Genomic DNA, 19014 nt, shown 5'->3' on the forward strand with positions numbered 1-19014 from the left:
ATGCTGTTATTGCCTTTCACTTGCTGCACTTTGAGCACGCTAATGGATGTGCACCAACGGCCATTCACGTACACACACAAGTACAGGTGCACACATAGATGCACACGCTTTGCAGGAGTCACATGTTTGTCTTTCTGAAGTGGAGGCGGAATTAAAGCATTTTCATTCAGTGAGTTCGGTGTCACTCCAAAACGGAGAAAAGGTGACAAGAGGTAGAGTTGCAGGTATGTATGCATACACACACACACACACACACACACACACTGCTTCTGAACTCCAAGTGCTCTCACCCGTTCTTTAAGTGGAAACAAAGTAAAAGGAAGAAATCCTTTGAAGGCAGACGCAGTGTGAGGAGCTTGTTAAAAGTGATGTCAACAGAAAGTCAAAAGTAAGTGCCGCTCAGAAGAATCTGGTGTCAACAGTGTTTTACTTTCCTGCATCTGTTCTCTCAAAGAGGACAGCACAGCAGTAGGGATAGCTGAGTTATATGTTACGCTTTCTGGAAAAAACTTGAGATAACACGATGCCCACCAATGGCTTTACAAGTGAATTGGAGGAGAGCACGTGTGCGCTGCAATAAAAAAGTGGATGAGTAACTTAAATGGACAAACTATAGGTGAAGAGACGTCACAGAGAGGCTGGAAGTGAATGGAGGAAAGGGAAGACAAAGGAAGGAGGTGACAAGGGATGGACCAATCTTCCTCTCCTTGACAAAGTCCTGATGATGTTGGACTTTGTTCTTCTCCAGCACGTGTCGAAAGTTAGTGAATGCGTTACCCGGTCCACCACTTTATAAGTCAACCCTTTAAGCCTCATCAGAGAGGAAAGAGGGGGGAGGAGGAAAAGGGGAGAGGGGATGCCTGAGAAAGAAGCATCAGTAGAACAAACAAGAGCCAAAAGAACAAAAAGACGCAGTGAAGTACGCTGGAGCTCTGGGGTTTTCCAACATTACTACAACATATTCATCACATTTGTAGCTGTGCGGTCCAGCAGCTGCAGGGATGTGGAAGGATACCAAAGCAGAGATGGAGGAGGCCAGCAGGCGCCGTGCCAGCCTCAGTCAGCGTGTGTTGAACGGTCTGCTGTTGTGTACTGGGGACATGGAGCACTTGGATAAATACGTGCAGGGTAGGAAAACTTTCACAATACACTGCAACACCCCAAAACGTGTTTCTACTCCTAATGTGAACCCAAGTATAAAATGTAATATATTGGATGACCTTTATCAAATGTGCTGAGGAAATGCATAATTCAGCTTTCTCTTAATGTGATTAATAGCAAAACTTTTCAAAAACAAGACGTTTCCAAACACTTGCAATGTGTTAAACTGCCATAATCATAAATAAATGAGTCTGAAATGCTTACACTGCCTTTAAAATATGCAGATGGAATCATCACACAACTCCCACGGTGAATGCTGCAGAACTCTTCCTCCAACATAAAACATAACATCATTAAACTCCCATCATGACTTAGAAAACTCTGTAGTTGCACCAAGAAACCCAGCTGAGAAACAAGTTTTGTGCTGCAGTTAGACTCTTAAGTTCCTTAAGGGGAAAAAAAGAGCTGAAAATATTGCTTTCCCCAACAGGTTTGGGTGGAAATACTGCCAAGGAAAATATGTAAAATGTTGTCTTTCTGTGTCCTCAGACACGTTGTTTGTGCTGCAGCTGGCGGTGTGGGGACTGAGAGGGGTGAGCCGGGTGATTCTAGCCAACAACCCGCTGAGTGGTGCTCTCATCTTGGCTGCGCTGTACTGGGCCTCCCCCTGGCAGGGCCTGCTGGGAACTCTGGGTGTACTGGCCTCTACGCTAACAGCTGTGGTCATAGGGCAAGACAGGTGGAATGATATGATTGTATACAGAAACATACATGCAGATAGAACCTCAAGAAAGATCATAGCTGCATATATTTCATGAGCTGGGTATTTTAAAACCACACATCAGAAAAATGTCCCTTTCAAATAATCGAATCCTCAGTAAAAACTTGGCTGTTGCTTGGAGGCTGTAACGCAAGTCTATAATTTGCTCGACCTTACAGCTAAAGTTGATAGAGGGTTCTACTTAAAATTCATGAGAATAACCGCTCCATGACTGATAGCCCTGCATTCACCCACACCCACTGCCCGGCAGTACCTTGTTTTAGATCCTATCCCAATATTTATGCCACGCACAGTATAATATGCTAATATGCAACCTTGTTTTATGGTTTTGAAAATAGTCCCATCTAAACTGGGGCTCTGACTGTTTTTAACTCTGACATGTTGAATACATTTAGTGTCATCCGGAGGTCTCTGCTCCTTAAAACACCCGAACACTTTGCTTCTTGAGAACCCGTACCAAACTAGGCTAATGTGTGCTTTGATCATTTTCTCATGTTAGTTTACATCACTGCGTTACAGACAAGTGTTTCATCTTCAAAACAGGAAATGCAAAAGCAGTTGTGATACGTGACTCCTCTTGCTGTGGATGTGTGTGTGTAGTGCTGAGGTGTCGGGAGGTCACCACGGTTTTAACGGCATGTTGGTGTCTCTGCTGATGGGAGAGTTCAGCTCGGCTGGAGACTGGTACTGGTGGCTGCTGCTGCCTGCCTGCTTCGGGTCAGCTGTGTGGTAAGACACTCGTGCTCACACACACATTTCAGGACTAAAGGTTAAGGAAAATATATCCAACTCTCACCACAACACCCAGTGGCATATACCAGGAGTGCCTGCACTTCACTCACAATGTATGAACCCTACACGTGTCTGTAAACAAGGTCCATTTCTTAAAAAATGCTCAGCACCTCCACCCTCTCACCCCTGTCCCCTTCTCCAGTGTCTTCCTGTTCAGTGGTCTCTCCCCAGTGTTGGACCGCTGGGACTTGCCTGTCGCTGTGTTTCCCTTCAACATCACTATTTTCCTCTACCTCCTTTGCACCGGCCCAGACAACCCCTACTTCCCACACCACACAGTTACGCCAGCGGGGGCGCCGAATCCCAATGGCACCGAGCTTGTTGCACTGGAGGTACGACCATCGTTTGTGCAGAGGTTGAGTTAAATCATATGGAAGCTTGCAGGCTGCTGTTCAAATGCAGACTCTCAATTCATGTTTGACGTTACTACAGTAATTGAGTAAATGCACTTAGTTACAGGCTATTCCACCGCTAACCTGTGCTTCTGGACTTCATCACGGCTCATTCGTCCGGTGACAAACAGTGTAATTGTTGTTCCTTCATTACAGTGAAATGTTGCTGAAACAAAGTTAAATATGTAACACCCTGTAGTCGTCTGACGTCAGCAAAGTTAATTTTAAACCAAAGTAGCAGACCACATCAAATTTTGAAACGTCGGGAGGTCACCAAAGTGATTATAATACAACAATGAGGGGGATGTCAGTGTCTGGACCAAAGTTCATGGCAGTCCATCTGGTAGATTTACTTCAGAACACGTAACAAATTAAATGTTTATCTCAAGTCAGACTGTTTATGTGATATGAGCCAAGGTTTTTTTTTTTTTTTAATGTCTCCTCTCCGTGTAATTGGGAAGCAGAATTCACCAAGCGTTGGATTGTTTACCCACTAGCAAGGAACATGAGCAGGGTTTAGACCATCGTGGCTCCTTCACCTGGGTTCGGGGGTCTTTTTTTTTTTTTTTTTTTTTGTCATTTTGAGTTTTTGCCTTTGCTGCCCGTCGAGCTGAGCAGGGAGTTTTTCTTTTTCTTCGCCTGAAAGATGCGAGCGAGCAGCAAACAGTGCCTCTTGTTTTTTTTTGTAAAAAAACGTCGTTTGACCTTCACATCCACAGAAGGCAGGAAGCCCCTCAGGAAGGCTGACCACAGTCAGGGAAAATAAGACAAAAACAAAAGGAAATCATGCCGGTCAGTTAAAATGTCACTGCACTGTCTGCTGGTGGATTCTGCTGCTGTCTGTATTAATGTAACAGCATAATAGAAACATAATGTAGTTAGACAGTATGACAAATTAACATTATACAGTACGAGATATAAGATATAGTATAAGGTGCAATGTAATAATATAGAATAATGTGAATTATGTCTTTGCAGTAAATGACTTGATGTCATTCTACATAAAACAGAATTTGGATTCAGCTGTTTATTTGTGAAGTTTATGCAATGACTTTATTCAAATGTACATTTACATGCAGATATATTGCATGTGCGGTAGATGTAGTCCAACCCAAATCTGGGAAAGAAGGAACACTTTGAGGCTCACTTTGTCTTTTTTCTTTATCAGCATTCCACCATGAGTGTGTCTGCCAGAGTAACATTTGCTGTGATATTTGAACAGAGACAGCCCATCAGGTCACATGATCACAAAAACAGGTGCAGGTCATTAGCAGTGTCGAAGGGAACTATTAGAGGTGACAGGCTATATAATGAAGATGAGATTTTAGAAAGGCACAAACCAAGCTGAAACAGTTATCCTCTGAGCGTCTGCCGCGTTGCAGCCACGTCGCTAGAGTGGAAAAAAGCTGATATGAGCACAATATGTATAAGATCAGCCAGCTATGACTCACCAGTTACTTAGCAACAGTCACTGATGGAGCTCCTGTTTAGAAATTATAATCAGCCCAAACTGTTTTAATTAACAGCCCTCGGTGATTGAAACTCATGGTGGCTGCTGTGAGCTGCGGTATGCAAGATGAAGTGATCGTCTTATTTTGCTCAGTTTGTGGACTGAGATCGTGTGGGAACGAGTTCAGGAGTGCAGGTTTATATAGTAAAGTGTGTCAGTCAGGTTTCCAGGAAGGATACGTCGAGGGGGATTTTATAGCGACTGTTACCTTTTTGTATAGCGAGGAGAAGAAAAGAAGCAACAATAAAACCTTGAGGTCTAAATTTATATGCTACTGGAACTACTTGATTAGAATGCAAGCTGTTGCACGGTGGCCTCCACCCTGTAAATAGAGTCCGACCACTGAATTTAAATGCAGTTGCCTTGAGCTGTTTCTTACAAAACTTTGGCAAAAGGATCCAGAGTCTTCCTTGTACCAGCTGCTGCAGCCTGCTCTTGATCTCCGTGAGCCAGCTGGCTTTAGATTTTAATCTCCGTGCTTTTGTTTGGAAACAGGCACAACAGATTATATAATCCAACTCAGACAACATCTATCTTCGTCCAAATGTAATGAATGCATATAAGATTACAGCTACAGAACAAACAAAAACATATTTCTCTAAATGTATACAGATACATAAAGGATCACTAAATGGAGAATTAACGATGGGTCAAATAAACTATGTGGAATGTGAAAGAAGTCTCTCATTGTGATGAGTCGAGAAAGAATTATCACCCAAGTGATAACCTAAGTATCATTCAGCTAATTGTTTGGGTTTTATGGACCACAGCTTCACTGTTTGGTCCGCGCTCACATCAACCCCATTTCCAAATGAAAAGATCTGATAAACCAAAAGCTAAAGAGAAATATATGTCCTACAGGAGACAGTGGAGTCTAAACCTGACTTCTAAAGCAAGCACATATTGAACATATATTTATGCTGTCACCAGAAACACGAAATTTTTGCAACATTTACCACATTAACTAATTTATTATATGCATATATCATTGTTATGTTCAGCGTCACCCATGGAACCAGTAGTGTTCTTAAAGTAACATCTGTGATCATGTGATCATTTCCCTCAGCACTATCAGGCAGGGGTACGCTCGACAACGGGGGGAGAGGTATAACTTCATTATTTCCCACAACATCTCCATGACTTTAATTCCACTGGAAATCAGCCATGCCGGTACATTCTGCAGAACGGAAATAGTAAACAGTAGCGAGATGCAAATGAAGTACACAAGGGAACTGGAATTAGAAAAGGGAAAAATAAACACCATCTTTAGAAAATCGTCTCAGGTGGTCTAAGATGTATTCCAGCTAACCGCTATGCCTCAGATTCAGTTCCACCCGGGGGGCTTTTACTGCATCAAAGCTGAATGTAAAATTCCATATATTCATCCACCACATTAACCTGAAGACTGTAGATGTCCCTCTCTGCTTTACACACTCTTTACATGGTGGGAAAACACATATACCTCTGTCTCCAGTATGACCTTGCTTCCTCTGCAAACATAATACTGAAGACAACATCTCACCAGGACGGCCTCCTGATGTGAATCTCTCTGACACAGAACACTGACTGAATCTGTTGTTATTTGTGTTTTGGAAGCATGGTTGGAGCAGGAGTGGAGAAAGATGTTGTAACAGTGTGTTTCTGCACACGATGATGTGCAAACAGACTAAAAAGCAGATTAGCTACGCTGCCTGAACCCTCTCAGCATTCCAAGGTGTCCTGAATGTAGAGTCAAGGCTTACACACAGTTCTATTAACAAGCCTCACACCCTGTGGCACAGTATGCCCCTCACTCCAAATCATTATTTTCTACAACTTTCAGCTGCCTCTCTCTCTCTCTCTCTCTCTCTCTCTCCTGTCAGACTTTCTCCCTCTTTTTCTCGTTCCTTTCAGTATTCAACTCGTTTTCCTGTTTCCCTCTATTTGTTTGTTTCTAGCCTTATAAATACTGTCTCTTTCATTTTCTTAAATTCCCTTTGATTTGTTAATTGGGAGATCTGAAACCTCTAAATCCTGCTTCTCTTCTCCCCCGTCTCCATCCATTCTCTGCTCCGCGGTGCAAATCTCCTTCCTTCGTTTCCATCCTCATGATTCAACAATAAACAACTATGTAACCACATTCAAGGACAGCACGGTAAAGTTATAGATTTTATTCAGTCATGATCCTTGATGTGAAACCATCTCATTCCCTCTTTCACCTCTCCTTCATTTTCTTCTCCTCCTCTTCTATTTTACCCTATTCATCCCTTTGTTATATTCGATTGCTCTCCTCCTCTTCCTCCTTCCATCTCTCCTCCCCTCATCTTTCCTCTGGTTCTCTCCAGAGATGGCAGTGACGTCGGTACTATTTATATTTAATGTCTTCGGCTTTCACTCCGCTGTGGATGGCGCTCTGGCTTCACCGAGGCAGCATATTTAATCTTTCTGCACACCAGCGCACACACACACGTGCATGCACACCCGTATGTTCACACACAGAAGCACATACGCACAAAGAGTTGAGCGGCAGCAATAATTAAAGACCATTTATGACTTGTAAATATCAGCGACAGGCAGGTGCACCCATCACGTCGCCATGGAAACCCTTCACTTCTCACTGACTGTTGGGAAAGCAGCATGTGTGCCTCTGTGTGTGTGTGTGTGTGTGCGTGTTTGACTGGGCGAAGAAAAGAATTTTGACTGGGAAGAGAGCCACTGAATAGATTCTGCACATTCTGCCGTTGTGTTTTTTCATGTGTTTCTGCTCATGGAATTTTATACTGGAACATAAAACGTGTGTATAATTATTTGCAATTAGCAACATGGTGTAAAATCTTCCTCTAACATCTCCCTCTTGTCCAGGTCATGCATGGCATCCTCCTTGGTGTGGGTCAGATCTTCGCCTGTGGAGCCCTGGGGCCCACCCTCCTCATCTTGGGAGCTGTTCTGCTCTACTCCCCCCTGCTGGTCGTCCATGCTCTGCTGGGATCAGCAGTGGGAACGTTGGCTGGTGAGCCTCCATCTGTGTGTTTGTGCGTCCATGTGGGAGGAGTGGGAGAGTTGGTAATGTGGGGATGTTGTTGCAGACTAGCTTCAGTTCTACAGCTTCAGAGTTTGACACAGGCTGCAACACCGACGTCACGCTAGCTGTGGTTGGTGTTCATTAACTAATCCGTGCTGAAGTTTCAGACTGACATTTCCATGTGTCCCCCACACTTTTTAGTGCCAGTATCTCTTTATAACACTCCACTCCGTCTTGGGTATTATGACTTACAGGGAAGCTCCAAAATTTCACACATAAATGTCAGTTTACTAGTCATGAGGAGCACCACTCAGTCTGTGAAAACAGTCCTCTGTGCCTCTGGAGGAGCTTTGTTGAGAAAATAACCTTTAATGATCGAATGACTGCAGCTTGTGTTCATAACAAAGGGCCTGGGCCTGGACTTTGAAAGGCGTCGCGGTGCAGGAAAGATCGACCGAAGAGGACAGTATTTGGGGCATTGCCTTTATTACAGGCAGCTGAGAAACGGTAGGAAATGGTAGAGAGAAATGCAACAAGGCTCCCTAGCCAGACTGAAACTCTCTCTTCCTCATCCCCTAAGCCTCAGGTGTGAGATCCCCAACTATCATGGAAATCCATCCATTATCCACTGATCTTGTGTGGGAGTCTAGAGCCTATACCAGCTGTAGCTGCTGGCGAGAGGTAGGGTACACTTTGGGCAGGGCGCCAGTCTATCTGCCACATAGAAACAACCACTCACACTCACATTCACACAATTAACCAAACCTGCATGTCTTTGGACTGTGGAGAAAACAGAGAAACAAGAGGAAACCCATGCAGGCACGTGGATGATGTAAACTTCAGACATTACTGCAACTTAGATGTGCAAGACTATATAGCTATAGTATCTGAAATAAATAGCTACAGGTGTTGTAATTTGCACCTTTGTGATTGTGAGAAAGGTTTTCCTTTTCAAGCACAACATACAAACTTACAGTCTGAAAGTTCAATTGCATGTCTTCATGTTGTTTTACTTTTATTTGTATAGTATATTTTATAAAAGAAATACTATGTTGTGCAGTCATACTAAGCCAGCATACCTGTGCCAGTAGTATAAAGCAGTATCATTAAACTTTGTCTTAGGTAGCAGCATAAACCTTCCATTTATTTAACCATCAGTCAGGACCTAAAGTAGATGGCAGGCTTAGCTCCCTGAATGGCAAATGTTGAATTACAGCACATTTTAACAAGATTAAAGCCTGGTACGTTTTATGAATCCCTCCAGCACTGCATATGAATATGAAACTGGGAGAGAGGCAGCAGCAGCAGCCTGTAGGCAGCTGCTCCAACAGACACTGAGCAATTAGTCTGGGTATTGATAACTGCTGTCTTATATACAGACACACAGGCCTGTGGCTGTGTCTGCCTTTTGCATGTGCCTCACTGTGACTCTATTCAGGGAGAGAGAATGAGAAAATTTTGGGGACTCGGCTCCCTGTTTCCATCTGCTGCATTAAGTACAATACAGTGTCCTAAAATACTTTATGTGTGTGTGTTTGTTTTTGTAGCTATGAGTCATACTGTACAAAAACAGCAGAGTGCAAGTGAGGTTGTACATACACACACTTGCACAAACCCGTGGACGCATGCTGACAGCGGCAGGCACACACACACACACATTCACACACTGGTGCAATAAAAACAACAGTGTGACAAAGTAATCAAAGAGATGTGCCTGTAATGAGACTGTGTAGGCAACAGAGCCCGCTGGAGCATGGCAGTGAAGTGCACAAGAGCAGTGTAGCAACCAGGGTCTACACTGGTGTCATTTGTACTTTTTCTCTTCCTTCATCTTCCTTCCTTCCCTTTTCATTGCACAACCCTGTTTTTTTCTGTTTTCTCCTGTCATCCAGCTCAAGATTTTAGCCAAACTTGAGTCATCGGCGGCCTTCATTTATCTTGAAAAAGTCAACCAGGCTTTTATTTCATTCATTTTGATGCTCTTAGTTCAGAGCTCCACCTGAAACAATCTTGTTTCCCAAATCCAAAATGGTGCTGTTAGCCTTTTAACTTGTTCCATGGGACAGGGGTATATTAGATTCTTGTCTGGCTCCTCTTCTCCTCTCGCCTTTGAGTTTAAGTATTGATTTTGTCTGAAGAATAAGGCCTGTGATACTCTATACGTTTCTTATTGGCAACAAATCTCATAAGAAGACCAAAACCACTGATGATTTGAACCTAATGTCGAATATCTGTGCATCCAAAGCTTGATATAGCTTATTCTTCTGTACTTTAGAGTTCAGTTGTTGTCCAAAAACTATGAAAAACACATCAATTAGCCACATTTTTGCACTGGGTGACTTGTGCCCTCATGACAATGAACATGTAATTGAGTCATACTCATTAGTGCTTTCATCCTCCTCTGCTCATCATGTTGTAATTCGTATTACCGTTACCTTTATGTTGTTAGTCACACTGAACTTTGATCGGAACAATATCATAAAAAGGTACATATTTTACCATGGAGCTAGCTGCCCTGAATGAAAGTAAATGCACTCACAAACACTCCCATAGAGACACAACTGAAACTGCGGCACACAGTGAGCGAGTTAAGAGTGTGAATAAGTGCTACAAGGTCAGATTCAAAACTTAATCCTGCCTGACAGAGACCCAGAGGGGAAAAGAAAGATCAGTGTCGGGAGTCAGAGAAGAAAGTGTCAAGATGAAGATGGAGAAGAGACAAAAGGGATAAAGAGTTGGGGGGGGGGGGCATAAATTGAGTGAAAGACAAAAAGTAGTGCCAGAGAGAGGAGCAACAAAAGAGAAACATGCTAATAAATGCATCAGAGAACAAAAGGGGACCCCCAGCATCATCAAGAGGTCTGAAAGTGTGTGTGCGTGTGTGTGTGTTGTACTGACACCATCCTTTCCACACTTCAGACAAGTTGTGCCCTTGGCTCCGTCTTTGTTCTTCTGTCCTACCTCCCTTCCGCGAACAGCCATTTTCTTCTTTCTTCTTCTTCTGTCTCTGTCTCTTTTAATCCTTTCTTCTTATCAGCTTTCCAAATTCAACTTATCATTCTATTCACTTGCATCATTCTCTCCATTGTTGCTCTGCATTCATTATCCTTCAGTGCCCACGAAATCCTCAGTGTACAGTTCCCTTGACTTGGTTTCAGGCAGTTGAAGGTGTTTGTGTGGGTGTGTGTGAGAGAGAGAGAGAGCGAGAGAGTGTGTGATGTAATTATCATCACCTTTCTCACTGATAATTAACGCTAAACAACATGTCATTTACTAACTGATTTTGTAGCTTATGACTGGAGCAGCCATAGCACGGGCGCTAAGGTGCAGCCAAGTGTTGAATAAGTTAGTGTCAGAATGTAAAAGTCTTGTAAAAGTCGACCATCCTGTTTCAAAATGTCTTTTCAACCACCAAAATTCACGACACTAAAAGTCAGCTTTCTTTACTTCTGTGTTTCAAAAATGACTGTGGCTGTGACAGAAAGTGTGTGTGTGTGTGGGGGGGGGGGCGTAAAGGTACAATGTGTAAGATGTGACTCTCCAAACAAACTGGGGGCAGCATATTTTCAGGTAATTGTACTCTACTTGAGTATTTCCATTTTATGCTACCTTATACTTCTACTCCACTACATTTTTGGAGGCCAATATTGTACTTTTTACTCCACTACATTTATTTTGGCATCTTAAGTCAGTTTCCAGAGTTGATTATTAATACAAAATATAATCAGCAAATAGGTTATAAGCCCCTCCTTTGCCAGTTGCAACACTGTGTTATTGCTACTTTTACTTAAGTAAAAGATCTGAGTATTTCCTCCACCACTGGAAATCACTGTGGCTCTATTTGAGCCATCAGCCTCATAATCTTCACCTCCAAATGTCTTTTGCTTTGCTTTGTCTGTGAGAAGGAGCGAGATGGACAGAGAGGCACAGTAGCGTGGGTCGGACTGACACGGACGTCGCCTGGGACAGGCAGAATGCGTGGCCATATTTAGAGCCGTCACTCAAACCATTGTGGTGTAAACTATTCCCATCAGGGGTTTCCAGAGGAGGAGATCAGGGGCTCTATGTAGGCCAGAGCATCTACCTCCCGCTGCATTCAAGTGGCAGGAGAATAGGAGAAATGCTAAAGGTGGGATCAAATACAGGAGGGAAGAAAATGTGATGCAGCTGGAGAACTCAACTGAGTTCAAGTAGCTTTGTATTTTTGATGTGAATCCACACATGTAAAGTATTTTCTAGAAAGAATCTGCTATCTCTGGTGTGAAATACAGTCTTTCCAGCATCAGACAGGAGAAAGGAGGAAGAAGAAGAGGCTCTCAGTCTAACCCTGAGTGTAGAAAGAAAGGATCTTTAGGAGGAGGACTCCCATATTTATGACCTGTACGACACAAGAGTGTCTTATTAAAACATAACTTTCTGACACTTACAGTCCTGAGCTGACCTACCAGCCATAACACGGGGACTTAATCGAATCCACCACTGAAGAATTAAAACTCAGATCATCCTCCAGCCTGTTGCACTGAAAAACACCAGTAATAACAGCAGTAACTCACTGGTTTATGTTATACATGTGCATCAGTGATGCTGGGATCTAAACAGACTGTGTTTTGCCTCTGTAATATAACTGTGCATGGTGCACAGAGACATGTAAACCCATATGAATCAGGAGGAGCTCAGTGACCATCCAGTGCATGAGTCTGTTTTACAGTGAATACATAAGGGAGCCCTATCCTACAAATATTGAGGTGATCAATCTCTCTATCTATCAGACGGATTGTCATGACATTTTGCACACATGTCAACGGCCCCTGACTTTTCCTCTAGTGCCACCATGAGGCTGATATTTGTGGTTTTGAGTAAGATGTCTCCACAACTATTGGATGAATTACCATGAAATATGGTACAAACCCTCAGCATGAATTACTTTGGTGATTCGTGGACTTTTTATCCAGAAGCATATTCAAGACAAAATTTTAATTAGTTTCAAATAATAGCTTCAAAACTAATGACATTCCCACCATGGTCAGCTGTCCCTTTGCTAATTAGCAAATGATAGCATGCTAAAATGCAAAGATCATGCATTGTCATTGCAACCATGTTAGCAGGCTGACATCAGCATTTAACTCAAAGACCCACTGTGTGTTCACCTCTGCCTCAGAGAGCCGCTAGCATGGCTGTGGACTCTCACACCACTTTTTATATAGTGGGCTAAAAAGAGGCTTTATACAGCAAGGATTTAACTTCTAAAAAGAGCAAAGATATTCACTGACCTAATGGTAATCTTCGGAGGGTAAAGCACAGACCTAAAATTCTGAGCACACGTGATTAGAAGCATTAGGACACTTCACAAAAAAGAGAATTGTGGAAATTGGCTCATAAAACATCTGAAATAAGGCTCCTAGTTCAATAAATGCTGGTGAAAGTAGACTAATCACACACACAGAGCATTTTTTTTCCACTTTCATGGACAGCAACAAGCAGTTCCCTCTGTAGCTCATGCTGCTGGACAGTGTTAACAAATGAGCCCACATACAGAGCAATCCATTTAGCTGCATCCACAAACAGTTTTCCCCTTGAAGGCATCAAAGGACAGAATGATGGATTCACCCACTAACACCCACCAGCGCTGGAAAACAAGTCATTATGTACAGTTCATTTCAGTTGTTCATTCCAACCTATTGCACTATCTTCCATTTAGTCGCTGTGGTTTGTAGGCAGCAACTGCAAAAGAGGAGATGAGAGAGATATCGGGTTTGATATGATAAAAGCTCTCTGAGTCAGTCTATTAGCATAGAGACACACACACTGTAGAAAAACAGTAAAAATTTTAGGATTCTCTGGGCACCCCCTCCCATATTGCCATTAGTCTTTAATGGCACCATTATATGGGGAGGGAACGAGGGGAGCAGAGAGAGATGCTGTGATGGAGGAAGCAAGGAAAGGACAGAGGGAACAAGAAACAAAGGGGACATGTGACAATGAACAGGATGGAGAAGAAGATAATGATATGTAGAAGGAAGAAGAGACAAATGCGGAGGGAGCTGGATGGGTAGCAGCGATGGAGGAAAAACAGAGAGGAGGCAGCACTGGGGTGTGGTCAGCCTGCCTCAGGACCAGACTCGCTAAACTGCGGCCCACTATGCCTGGTAATGAGGAAATCAATCACAGCACACCCACAGGGTCATTTATCTCCAGAAGGGCCTCCAAAATTTACTGTTACTGCAGATGAATTCTTTGAAAAATCCTGCAGTGTTGATACGGGGAAGATGCAGAGTGGCACAGCTGCAGCTAACAACATGAATGAAAGCTTGCATTTATACTGGTGTCATTTATCTTTTATTTAGCATGGATGGTCATGCTTTTTCAGCGTGGCATTTCAGAGTTTTGCATGGGTTTGAAAGGGCTTCCTCTAACCAAAATGTGACAGTGACCAAAAATGTGATATGTCAATGCAAGTAGGGTGTTGAACAAAGGATGATTCCTTGTCCTTCACCCAGGAGCACATTCAGACGGTGCACGTGTGTGTAAATAATAGATACTGCTACAGCAAATACTGGCGGGCACACTCCTGCACAGTCAGACAGTGTTCAGTAATTTTTTATGATATTACTCTTACTCAGGAAGGTAAAAATACACTATTTCTGCTTTGGGGTTTGTGCACGCACAAATATAGGTAGTGTATATATCAATGAACCAGCCAGTAAGCAGTTTTTAGCTGAGCAGTGGCAGCTGCTCTGGGTGGGGCTGCAGGACTGATGGCTTCTGCTTATACACACGCACACACACACAAACACACACACACACACACACACACACACACACACACACACACACACACACAGATGCACTGACTTGTTCAGCAAGAAGCAGACATCAGACGTCAACTCCTCCACTTCTGTTAAGGTGAGCCTAAAGGTGGTGGAGCTCTGTTCACCTGAGGCAGTTTTAATACTAACTTGCCTTCAGCGTCATCTCTGTGGAAGAAATGTGACTTTATCATCCGAGAATGAGATCAATTGTAGTTGATTTTATTTTGTACAATTTTTTACTGTAGCATATTGCTCATTAGTCAAGTTTCCATCCAAATTCAAACTGAATTTTCAAGAAACGTTTTCATCCATTACTGTTTTACAAATATTAGGAGTTGCTGACTTGAAGATAAAGAGTTGGTACTAATTGGTGCTAATTCTTCCAGAAGAAGAGAGCTTAACAATATCATTCAAAGAGTGAAAGTCTAAGCTCAAACAAATGAAAACTGGGAAACATTTCTGTTTGTTTCATGTATTGAGGAACGCTACAGTCTCATCATCGCTCCATAAAGATCTGATTTCATCTCTCTTCCTCTTCTTGTAACGTCACAAAGTCATGCACATAAAAACAGTTGGTTGGAAACCCACTTATTGAACAGCAGCTTAACAGTTCCTGAAAATCTTCTTTTTGCTGACCTCCGGTCATGTGTGACATCACTGTTGGTTACAGGTGCAACAGAGCACATTCCTGACAACACTCATCACTGATGCTGGCTGAGCTGCAACAAGCTTCAAGGGCAAAACAAAAACTATGTGCAGGCTTTAAATATTTCACAGTTATGCAAAGCATTATGCTGCTTGCTGGTTCTGAATGAAGCTTGCTGGCCTTTGCAGCTGAACTCAGTGATCCTACTCCTTCTGATGTCATTGTGACTTGATTGTTATTCTCCCTCACGTGTGGGTTGAAAGACGCAGTGCAGCTGCTGCTGAAGGCCAGCAGAGAAAAGGTCAATGCTTCTGGCCTCGCTCAGATATATCTGGGCCAGGGCAGTCTGCATATAGCCTCAGCCTCACAGTATAGTGTTTGTTTAGTATGGATGTGAGTCAGAGATGAGGTGTTCATCCACCTACCACATCAGTGTCCTGCAGCAGCACCTCAAAGAGACTGAATGATGGAATTATGATTGGAAAAATGTAATATGTAGAAAAACATATTGATACTGAAGTTATTATTGGAAGGACGTGTTAAAATGTCACTCACTGCATCTGAGAAAATGTGAAAATGAGTGTCATTATCATGCAAAGAAAAGAGGAATAGCAAGTCTGAGCCCATGTGACTGATCTCTACCAGAGCTCTCTCTCTCATGTCTCCTTTTCTCATTACTCGTACACTCTCATTACAGTAAAAGACCTTAAAAAAAAAAACATTTTTATCAGTGTAACTCAGGAGAGGAGACAGGCAAGGTCTCTGTCAGCACTTCTCCTGCCCAGCCTTACTCACCATCATCACATGACCACTGGCTGAACACAGGCACTCTTTCTTCATAGTGGAAAAATCATAAACGGAAGAGCAGGATTTACATCTCACCTCCTCCTTGATGCATCATATCCTTTAAATACTAATACACAAGACTCTAAACTAATAGATTGCTGTTGCCAGACCAGTAATCAAATGATGGTTTTAGCAGGAATTAGCATAAAGGTCATCTTCCATGTTGGACCAGATATACAATTCCTTCTGTCTGGATATGGTAGAATAGAAAGACAAAATGAACATATTTCCATATTAGGTTAGACGCAAATTAACGTTTGACCTGAAGGCAGCCAACAGTATGTGTCTGGCACCACCACATGGACGGTTCTAGTACAGCAGATGTGTGTGTCCATTTTTAGGGTGAAGACGGGTTAAGGTTAGGGTAAGGGTAAGGGTTAGGCAAGTAGTGGTTTAAGGGTATGGTTAGGGTCTCCAGGAAATGAATGTAAGTCTATGTAATGCCCCCAAAACCTAATGTGTGTGTGTGTGTGTGTGTGTATGTGTGTGTGTGTGTGTGTGTGTGTGTGTGTGGCAGGTTTATCCATGGCGGTGCATCATGAGTGTCTGTACTCAGGCCTGGCAGGCCTTAATGGAGCTCTGGGCTGCATGGTTGTTGGAGGACTCTTCTTCACCTTCAGTTGGAGGACTCACCTCTTTGCCATTGCCAGCGGTGACACACACACGCACACACGCACACACACATACACACGCTTTTGCTTGCTGACAGTGTTAGTGATCTAAAAACATGATGTAAAGCTTTACCAGCATAACGAAAGTGCAGAGGATGTAAAATGTAGTACTTACAGTAAAAGAATATATTATTGTCCCATAAAAAGTAATTTGCCACTTGTTCTAGCATGTTAGCATGTAGTATTATGATCAAAATAGCTTTTTGAATTGTTTTCAGTGCGCTCTGTCCATGTAGCTGAGACAAATGTAATCTTTCTTACTGGCTCTTGTTCAATGTGGATGTCAAACAGACAATAACAGGTTAGGATAGCTGAAACTGACATTCTTTTAAAATCCTACAGCCTTTCAACAGGTATGATATGTGAACATGACTTTACTTTATTTAAAACCCCTCTACTTTACACACATTTTTCACATTCAGACTTAATAATGGGACTCAATGGACTGCATTTGTGTTTTAATGCATTTTAAAACCAAAGAAACCAAAGCTTTGAACTTCATCAGTTTTAATCTTTAGACTCAGCATCAGTCTCCAGTCACCATCTCGGTCTGAGTTTCAGTAATTCATGTGAGCTCTTTGAGTAATTGAGATGTCTTTTACCGCATCATTGCTCCTCAGTAAATCATGAACTAATTCCTCTGAATAAATCATATGCTGAATCACGCTACAGGCAGTTAAAAAATGTGCTCGCAGTAAAAATAATTAGTATGTAAATGCAACACATTACCTTCTCCGGTCTGCCCATTGTACTGCACAGGCACTTTGTTTGCATCCATTTTCCCCCTTGACTTTCCAGCATCCAGTATTCTCTCCAGTGCTTTCACTCCGTATCCTCCTCTGCATCTCTCTTCCTGTCTAAACCCTTCACACCCTTTTGCACCCTTTGAGACAACTTCCAGTGTGTCTCCTATCAGGACCAACTGCAGCCAAACTCTCTTCCAGCAACCTGGAGAAAGATGCAGAGTGTGTTGAGGATATATTTAGCCTAATCTCTTCTCCTCTGCCTGCAGCCTTCCTCTCTGCATATGCTGACATCGCTTTGAGCAATCTCCTGGGAACGGTGAGGGCACGCACCTTTGGTCCCATTTTGTATGCCGAGGACAATTTTAGCTTCAGATTTGCTTTCATTTTGAATACTCTGTCGAGCGGCATTGCTGCAGAACAAACTTCCAGTTGGTGGGAACTACATTTGTTAGATGGTGATGAAAATGTGGCAGAAAAGCATCATCACTGACCTCTCTGAGCTGAAAGTTTGAAGTCTGCTGTGCTTGCGACCAGTCCAACACCATATGGACTGTGTAGAGTATTGCTGCATTACTTTGGGGTGTTCTGGGCTTGACATAAAAAGCAGGACTTTCAACCAGTGTCTCATTGCTCTGGTGTTAAATGTTTAATTCAGATTGGCTGATCAAACAGGGGTTTCACATAAAAGGCAGCTGGGCTGTTTTATCACAGAGCTGTCACTCCACAGTGAAGAGGTCTTTCATTTTGATAAATCCAAAAGAAAAAAACATCAGCTGGAGTATTATACGTGCTTTTCATAACTTCAAACAACACATTCATGTGAAAAACTTCAAATCAATTATACAACAAATGAAGTGCTGAGCCGGATAAAGGCTCTTTGTCTCGTCTTCTAGGGCCGTCTTCAAGAAACCTAATTCAAATGTTTCGTGTGTGAACCAACTCAGTATTTATTATTTGTGAGTAAATGGACATTTTGATTGATTTGTGGCAATGTCAAAGGTCCAGTGTGCAGGATTTAAATGTTTAAATGCTTTTGTCATATTGCCTCAGACATTAGGCCTTTCGCTGCGACCCAGCTGTTCTACTTCGTGGTTTGGAAATTTATAAATTACTTTACCTCATAGTGAAATATGTTTATCTGATCTGCCACTTGTCACGGTTTTTACAGACACCCTCTCTTTCACCAGGTCGGTCTCCCAGCATGCAGTTGGGCAGCTACGCTGATAGCCACACTGATGTTGCTGCTGACCGGCAGTTTGGCAGCGTACCGCATTCCCACTGGTCAAGTCATGGCCCCTGAACGCAACCTGTGCTCCCGCAGCCAATGGCAAGCTGGGAACACCACAGAACGGCAGAGCACTGATGTGTAACACGAGGACACACATGCACACACACACACACACACACACACACACACACACACACACACACACACACACACACACACAGAGAGACTACTGTATCCTAAATTTTTTTTTTATGAAATTGTATGAATAGTTAGATACACGTTCTCATTTCATCATAGCCTTACATGTGACTAATAATATACTGTGAAGCCCTCTCTCCTCATTTTGTCCACACGGTGGCACTGTCAGTAAAATACTGAACATGTTTATGAAGTATCACAAAGTTGTAACTCGAGCCTCTGTATTCACACATTTCTATTAAATCTGTGAAATTTTCAACCAAGTTTTGTTCATGCTTAGTGTTATTCCAGTT

At 42.7% G+C, this 19014-nt stretch overlaps 1 protein-coding gene across 1 annotated transcript; it reads left to right on the plus strand.

Moving 5' to 3' along the window:
• The first annotated feature begins 915 nt into the window (after positions 1 to 915).
• LOC143316863 (urea transporter 1) lies at positions 916 to 18984 on the plus strand. Its single transcript, XM_076724620.1, has 8 exons — positions 916 to 1128; positions 1651 to 1840; positions 2483 to 2611; positions 2817 to 3006; positions 7418 to 7565; positions 16396 to 16530; positions 17562 to 17611; positions 18483 to 18984. Exons 1-8 carry the CDS (start codon positions 1002 to 1004, stop codon positions 18663 to 18665), a joined length of 1152 nt encoding a protein of 383 aa, XP_076580735.1. The 5' UTR covers positions 916 to 1001; the 3' UTR covers positions 18666 to 18984.
• The last annotated feature ends 30 nt before the right edge of the window (positions 18985 to 19014 follow it).

The sequence above is a fragment of the Chaetodon auriga genome, chromosome 24, assembly GCF_051107435.1.
Source record: "Chaetodon auriga isolate fChaAug3 chromosome 24, fChaAug3.hap1, whole genome shotgun sequence".
In the NCBI taxonomy this organism is placed as follows: Eukaryota; Metazoa; Chordata; class Actinopteri; order Chaetodontiformes; family Chaetodontidae; genus Chaetodon; species Chaetodon auriga.

Excerpts from the sequence above, each read along its gene's own strand:
- LOC143316863 (XM_076724620.1), top strand. The coding sequence starts at position 1,002 with ATGTGGAAGGATACCAAAGCAGAGATGGAGGAGGCCAGCAGGCGCCGT. Across the intron at positions 1,841-2,482 it reads GTGGTCATAGGGCAAGACAG|TGCTGAGGTGTCGGGAGGTC; the intron begins GTGGAATGATAT and ends GTGTGTGTGTAG. Across the intron at positions 7,566-16,395 it reads AGCAGTGGGAACGTTGGCTG|GTTTATCCATGGCGGTGCAT; the intron begins GTGAGCCTCCAT and ends TGTGTGTGGCAG.